This window comes from Girardinichthys multiradiatus, chromosome 13, assembly GCF_021462225.1.
Source record: "Girardinichthys multiradiatus isolate DD_20200921_A chromosome 13, DD_fGirMul_XY1, whole genome shotgun sequence".
Taxonomy (NCBI): Eukaryota; Metazoa; Chordata; class Actinopteri; order Cyprinodontiformes; family Goodeidae; genus Girardinichthys; species Girardinichthys multiradiatus.
The window spans coordinates 26,104,647-26,112,508 of NC_061806.1; the positions used below are offsets into that span (position 1 = coordinate 26,104,647).

At 37.1% G+C, this 7,862-nt stretch overlaps 1 protein-coding gene across 4 annotated transcripts in view; it reads left to right on the plus strand.

Annotated features, from left to right (window-relative positions):
• LOC124879554 (zinc finger protein 516-like) overlaps positions 1–3,347 on the plus strand; it is a 37,700-nt gene extending 34,353 nt beyond the window's left edge. For all 4 annotated transcript variants that reach the window (XR_007041048.1, XR_007041049.1, XM_047384185.1 and 1 more), the window contains one exon: positions 1,601–3,347. Coding sequence is in view for 2 of the 4 variants with exons in the window: in XM_047384185.1 (XP_047240141.1) it covers positions 1,601–1,651 (51 nt within the window). In the remaining 2 variants the exon portion in view is untranslated. The remainder of the gene's footprint in view (positions 1–1,600) is intronic.
• Positions 3,348–7,862: the final 4,515 nt, after the last annotated feature.

The window sequence follows — 7,862 nt, forward strand, 5'->3', positions numbered from 1 at the left end:
CAAAAAACGTCAACCTTCAAATAATCATGTACAGTTATGCATTCAATACTTGGTCGGGAATCCTTTTGCAGAAATGACTGCTTCAATGCGGCGTGGCATGGAGGCAATCAGCCTGTGGCACTGCTGAGGTCTTATGGAGGCCCAGGATGCTTCGATAGCAGCCTTTAGCTCATCCAGAGTGTTGGGTCTTGAGTCTCTCAACGTTCTCTTCACAATATCCCACAGATTCTCTATGGGGTTCAGGTCAGGAGAGTTGGCAGGCCAATTGAGCACAGTGATACCATGGTCAGTAAACCATTTACCAGTGGTTTTGGCACTGTGAGCAGGTGCCAGGTCGTGCTGAGAAATGAAATCTTCATCTCCATAAAGCTTTTCAGCAGATGGAAGCATGAAGTGCTCCAAAATCTCCTGATAGCTAGCTGCATTGACCCTGCCCTTGATAAAACACAGTGGACCAACACCAGCAGCTGACACGGCACCCCAGACCATCACTGACTGTGGGTACTTGACACTGGACTTCTGGCATTTTGGCATTTCCTTCTCCCCAGTCTTCCTCCAGACTCTGGCACCTTGATTTCTGAATGACATGCAGAATTTGCTTTCATCCGATAAAAAGTACTTTGGACCACTTGAGCAACAGTCCAGTGCTGCTTCTCTGTAGCCCAGGTCAGGCGCTTCTGCCGCTGTTTCTGGATTCAAAAGTGGCTTGACCTGGGGAATGCGGCACCTGTAGCCCATTTCCTGCACACGCCTGTGCACGGTGGCTCTGGATGTTTCTACTCCAGACTCAGTCCACTGCTTCCGCAGGTCCCCCAAGGTCTGGAATCGGCCCTTCTCCACAATATTCCTCAGGGTCCGGTCACCTCTTCTCGTTGTGCAGCGTTTTCTGCCACACCTTTTCCTTCCCACAGACTTCCCACTGAGGTGCCTTGATACAGCACTCTGGGAACAGCCTATTCGTTCAGAAATTTCTTTCTGTGTCTTACCCTCTTGCTTGAGGGTGTCAATAGTGGCCTTCTGGACAGCAGTCAGGTCGGCAGTCTTACCCATGATTGGGGTTTTGAGTGATGAACCAGGCTGGGAGTTTTAAAGGCCTCAGGAATCTTTTGCAGGTGTTTAGAGTTAACTCGTTGATTCAGATGATTAGGTTCATAGCTCGTTTAGAGACCCTTTTAATGATATGCTAATTTTGTGAGATAGGAATTTTGGGTTTTCATGAGCTGTATGACAAAATCATCCGTATTAAGACAATAAAAGACCTGAAATATTTCAGTTAGTGTGCAATGAATCTAAAATATATGAATGTTAAATTTTCATCATGACATTATGGAAAATAATGAACTTTATCACAATATGCTAATTTTTTGAGAAGGACCTGTATATAAGTAAGGACAGTGCTTCCAGTGACAATATGGAGATTAGGTTTTTATGCCATTCTCTAAATTTGATTTTGAAGCATATTTTGAAAAAAAAAAATCGGTGTGTTTATTCAGTGGAACCTCAAACAATTGTGGTGTTGTTGCAAACCTAATTTAATGCAATAGTTATTGAAACATGGCTGTGTGGTGTAACCTTTGAGCCGTATGTTTGTCTTCGGCAGAAGAGCAGCCGCTCCACCCCATCTTCAGGATCTCTGCATAAAGGAACGTGAGGTGTCGCTGTTGGTCCCAGCTGCCACAATCCTACCTGCTGGAATGAAGCAGCCATTACTCCAAAATGAAATAATAAAACACAGAGGCTAAAGTGAAAAATGCACATTATATTTGAAACAATGAGGTCAACTCTTTATTTTATGTTATGGTTATTTAATTTGATTTGATTTTTCTTTGCTTATTGAACGTTGACATGGTGACAGCTGATGCAGCAGACACGGTAAGGTGTTTGGAAACTGGAAATAATACTGTAGTCCAGATGGAAATAAAATATGTTGCTTCAGTCTCCTAGCTACAAAGGATATGTTTTTAGTTGTAGGAAAACTGTAAAATGGATCCATCAAAACAACAGAAAAAGCTTAATACCATAAAAGAATTCAGAAACTTAAATATGACATTCATCAATGTCATGTTTAAGTTGTTTCATCTCTTGTAAATGTTTTGCTTTTTAACTTTATTCTTGTTGTTTTTGGTAAGGTTGTTATTGTTAAGACATTCAGAATTACAGATAAACTAACATCACTTCAGTTTTGAGCCCAAATTGAACGGATAATCTCCAACATCAGAGCAGGGATGTACAACTCAAGGTGCCAGTTTATGTTTCAATCACTTATATTAAGAATAGTCATAGCGCTGTTAGTTTCCGTGGGTAAAATACTGTTCACATTAAAACTTTAGTTTATTTTTAGTCACAGTTGAGGTAGATAAGGTGCACTTTTTGGTCATTAATAAGAAAAAGAATACTGTAAATCAGTGTGTTGAACTATTTTTGTCTAATTAGTTTACAGCCTCAGAAAGTTGCACTGAAGGACCGGGGGCAGAACGATCAAACGTCTCTAAGCAGTTTTAGACCCTGGCTGTTTAGTTCATACCCATACATTGTTTCCCATCATGCAGCTAGTCTGTAGCGTCCAAAAAGGTGACCTGCTTTATTAATTCAGATTTAAAATACAAATGCAGTATATGCCTCTGTTTCAGTTAGATTTATTCTGTGAACATCTAGTCGTCTTTCACACTTTGCGATGTAGCAACTGAAAGCTGTGATTTGTTTTTTCTTTTTTTCTTTAGAAGTTAAAAATGGTAGCGATAACAGTTTGTACTGATGTAGCCCCTACAAACCCATGCTAGTCAAGTTACTGAAAAAAAAATGTATGTTTTGATTTATAATTATTCACTTTAATATCCTTTTGTTTTCATGTGTACTTTGTTGCAGGTCTCTTTTAGTATGTTTACATTTTAGTACATCATCCTCTCCCATAGATAAAATGCCTATGCACGTGACATGAAGCCATAAGCGTATGATTGTTGGGAGATCCAAAGAGCATACAACTATTAAATCGAGTGTTAACAATAAATGTCTTTCCTTGTTGACAAATAATGTTCATGTAATTTTATTTCAGGGGCTTGTTTTCTAAAAATGAAATTTAAGAACCCAGAGATACTTGATATTTGTAGAGAGGAAAATAGCGGCATGCTGCTCTCTGAAACAACAGAAAATGGTCCAAACGTTTTGTAAACATCAATTTTTAAATTGAGTTCCCAGTGGTTTCATTTTTTTGACTGTAAACAAGTTTCGTAGTTAACAATTATGTTGGTATCAGAAGTTGTTTTTTCAACAGCTCCAGTGTGTTTGTAAAATTATTTGAATAAAATTGATACATGTTGATTTATATTAAAAGTGTTTTTGCTACATTGTATAATAGAAGTGTGACCTTATTTGCACAATTTGATATTGAGAATCAGGATTCCTATCAGGTTTGTGCAATATTATAAAAGTAAGAGCAGTGTTTTTGTTTTTATGATGCAATGTCAATATATTACGACAATAACTTCTGCACTTAATCCTTATTTACTCTAATCTTCTGAACTTTAGGATCTTGGAAACTAAATCATTTTAAATCTATGTGTCCATCCAACAAGTCACATATGTTTTTGGCAAAGTGGGAATAAATGCAACTTGAAATATAACAGCTTAAGGAATATTGCACTGCATAACTTGTGCTATCTTGTCCTAAAATATTATGTTGGCAGATTAAAGAGTTTTGGTTGGACCAACGTGCAGATCACTCTTGGGAGCAGCATGGTGAGTTGCATAGTTAATTTATTAATAATAAATATTAAGCTGGTAACTTACAGAGAATGTCCAAAGATGGAAACAGGCAGATATAAAACAGGTAGTAGCCACGAGGTGATAAACCAGTGATGAACAATAAAAATCATAGAGTATAAATACTGAAGTAGGGAGGTGAATGAACCAATAAACAAAGGCAGCTAATCGGGAAATCTGGAGCAGCTGGTGAGAGGGAGAACGCAGAGCAGCAGAAGGAGCGAGGCTAATTAACACAGGTGAGCAGGAAGTCCAGGGAAGTAGCAAAAATTAAACACATGAATAAATAATGAATCTAAACTACAATGAATGGACTAAAATAACAGCAACAAACGGAAGAGCAGAGAAACAGATCAGAACTCAAAACACAAACCCCTAACATAGGCAGGTCCTGACCGTGAGAACAATAAAAAAAAACAGCGTTTATAAATAACTAAGCAGTCAGATTCATGGATCTATTTGATGAACATATTCATGGGCTTGAACAGGTCATAAAGGTAAATCATGTGGTTTTTGAAACTGAAATCTTAACGGAGGTGACAGATTTTACATGTATTATTATATCCAGATGCCATTGTTTTATGTCTGGGGTTTACTATAAAAAGCTTCATGACGGCAAAATGATGTTTACTTCCAGAAAAACCTTTCTATATCGACAGTAGAAATTGAAAAAAAATCTGAAACAGGAAAAGCAGGGAAATTAGTTGTTAAACATTTGCAGAAACTCTTGAACAGAGCTGATTCGATGGAGACGTTAAATTTCAATTTATAATCAGATCATCTGACCCTGTAACTGGCTGGAAATGAAACTTTTCTGCTTTATTAGACATGCATCTAATGCACAAACATTAAACAAACAGTTTTTACAAGGATCGGTTTATTGATTAAAAAAGGTCTAGTCAGTAGAAAATGTAACGAAAAGCAATATGAATGTTGAGAAGTAATAGGAAAATACTTTTCACATCATTATCAGAGAACTAGATACTGAATAACGAAATTAATTCTTATTTAACACATAATTATGTTCACTGATCATTTTGTACCAACTTTCCCTTTTAAATCTGCCGTGTTTGGCTCTCAAGAGCTCTGTTCATTTAAAATGTCCGAAGTTGAGAAATATGTGAAAAAACATTCAGGAAAGAACACAGTCGAGAGTGGCCAAAGAGAAATGATATTAATGCAAATCCAAGACGAAGGTAGCAGCTAAAATATGACCTCATATGGTAGATTTGTCAATTTGTCCAGTCTGGAAGAGAAAGATTAATAATTACTCACTTGTTTCTACTAATAATTGTCAACAGTTTTAAATAAACATATATATATATATATATATATATATATATTTAGATTACTGTTTATTTTGTTTACTATCTTGCTGTGTGTCATATTTTTATTCTCTGAGATAAAAGGATCTGAAGGACCAAAGAAAGATGTTAGTAAAGATAACAGTAACTATTAGGGTAGGGGGTTCATCTTTGTTGCAGTTTTACTTTTACCAGCAGGTGGCAGGCTACATCAACAAACGATGGAGGGAAAAGCTTTTTGTTTCACATAAAAAAATTCACGTTCACAATAAAACATTCTGTTTTATTATCCTTTTTTAATCCTAACTTGGTGAATTGTTTCACCTTAAACTTCATCCATGACCGGAGACCTTCTTGAGCTACAGTTTGGTGATACAATAAAACCTCATCCTAAACTTCAGGCCTTTAACTACATCAATATCCAGTCAATAATAACCTCCCAAAAATTGCTCGAAAGTGTACTTTTTACATTTATCTGGTGCTAAGGTCACCTGTAGTTGCAGTTCCTATTAAGCACGTTCATGGGACATGATCGCATACATGACTCACATCCAAGTGTGTCTCTGAGCACACTGGTGAGCCCACATGTCCTTGTCACAATGCATTTGCCAGCGAGTTGTGTTATATCTTGGTGCAGTGACAGCATCAGTTATGCTGCCTGCGAGACATCACGGATCATGTTTGCCATGCCACCAGCAAGATGGCTGAGAGTCGGTGCCGGGCCACAGGGTCTCGGAGTAGATAATGTCAGGCGACTCGGAGTGGGTAGAGCTGCTGTGGCATATGCTGTCTGACAGGGAAATGCCTGCATGTCGCTGAGCAGAGCGGGGAGTTGTTCTGATGGCCGATGGGACTGACAGCCGTCTCAATCCATCTTTTGTATTTGTGTTTCTGTATAAATGAGACTTAGTTCCAGATTCAGTGATCTCCTCCATATTGAAAGTCATTTTTAACATTTATTCTTTGAAGTTCAGGGGTCAGTTTAGGCTAAATGTTATTTGGTCAATCAATATTTCTAGGAGAATTTTTATCAGATTTGCTTCTCAGACGTTTTGAATTTGCTTTAAACCGAGAGAGTGAGATGAAATGTCACTAAAGCTCTAATAACTAGCCAACATGCTGAAACATAGAGCGTCTCCTCAGACAGATGGACAGCAGGAAACAGATTTGACCAACCATGGCAGGTAACTGAAATTTTTATTCTTTAACACCCTGATTGTTTGAGCAATACAACACACATTAATAAAGCATTAATAAGATTGTTTTTTACACTTAAGAAACTATATTTCTATATCTCAGTAGCGGCTATAATAGCGGCTTGCACATTGAGTTGAAATAAAAAGAAAAAAAAGATGATTTGACCAGATCACCTTCTTCCACATGTTCGCCATGTCTCCCTTGGCTTTTGTTGAACAAAAAGTGAAACATTAAGTGGCTTCCTTCTAGCCACCATTGCGTAATGGCCAGATTTGTGGAGTGCACAACTAATTGTTCTCTCAACAGATCATCAAGAGCAACCAAGAGCCCCTTGGTTTCTTCTCCAATCAACGAATTCCTTCCCAGTCCTGTTAGTTTAGGTGAAAAGCAATTTCTCAGAAGCTTTGCAGTTGTGTCATACTCTTTCTATTTTTTATTTTCAGATGAAGGATTAAACAGAGCTCTGTGAGATGTTCAACATTTGTTTTCTAAACTGACCCTACTATAAACCTCTCCAACATTTTATCCCTGTGCTGTCTGCTGTGTGTCTTGGTTTTCATGATGTTGTTTGTTCAGTAATGTTCTTTAACAAACGCCTGAAGCCTTTACAGGACAGCTGAATTTATACTGGGATTAAATGACACACACCTGAACTATATTTTCTAACATCTGGTTGCATTAGGTTGCATTAGAGCAATATGCACACTTTTTGACCTTTATTTGTAAAAGAAAATAAAAAGCATTCACCATTTTCCATACACTTCATGATTATGCACTGCTTAACGTTGATCCATCATGTAAATTACTGCAAGTACAATTAATGTAAAAAAATACAGCATAGATGAAGATATAAGAATTATTTTTATCAATAGGTTTGAGCAAAAGATTAGAGCCTTTTTTCAGTTGTTAATGCAGACAAAAACCAAAACACAAACAAATCCAACTCAAAAGCTGCAATTAATTTAGAAAATGTAAGAAACACAATATAAACTCACAAATGACCAGGATTTTCTGACAAACACATGGCACATTTTGATTAGCATTAAAAATTCAACTACAGTTTCTTTAATTGTTTAGATTAGATAAATAAAAAAATACTTTTAAAGAATAGCTTGACCAAGGCTACAATTAGTGAAGGTATTGTTATGAAAGACATCTATCTATATGCAGCAACAACTGAAACTGTGGCAGCTCGATCAGAGCCAAGCAGGAAGAAGCAGGTATATCCATCAGATTAACACACAGTAATGTCTTCCTGCTCTGGCCTCCAGCATCAGTAATTTATCAATACAAAGCTAATAGCATCAATATGAATCTAACTAAAAATCAATATTTCATTATCTAATTGTTAGTGGGAATGAAGAGTGATGATTGTGGGAGAAAGCGTCAGAGAGCATCTGGAGTTCACAGAGACATCTGGAGGACAAACTCGTGCTGGAGCTACACTCTGTGTGAGGCAAGGGAGAAAGGGGATACATTACTTTTCTTTTCCAAAAAAAAAGTCTGAAAATAACATGAAATATTTAGTTGTACAATTCTCTAAAAACCTTAAAGAAATGCTAGTGAATATGCTAAACAAACAATAGTGCAGAGTCTGAACTA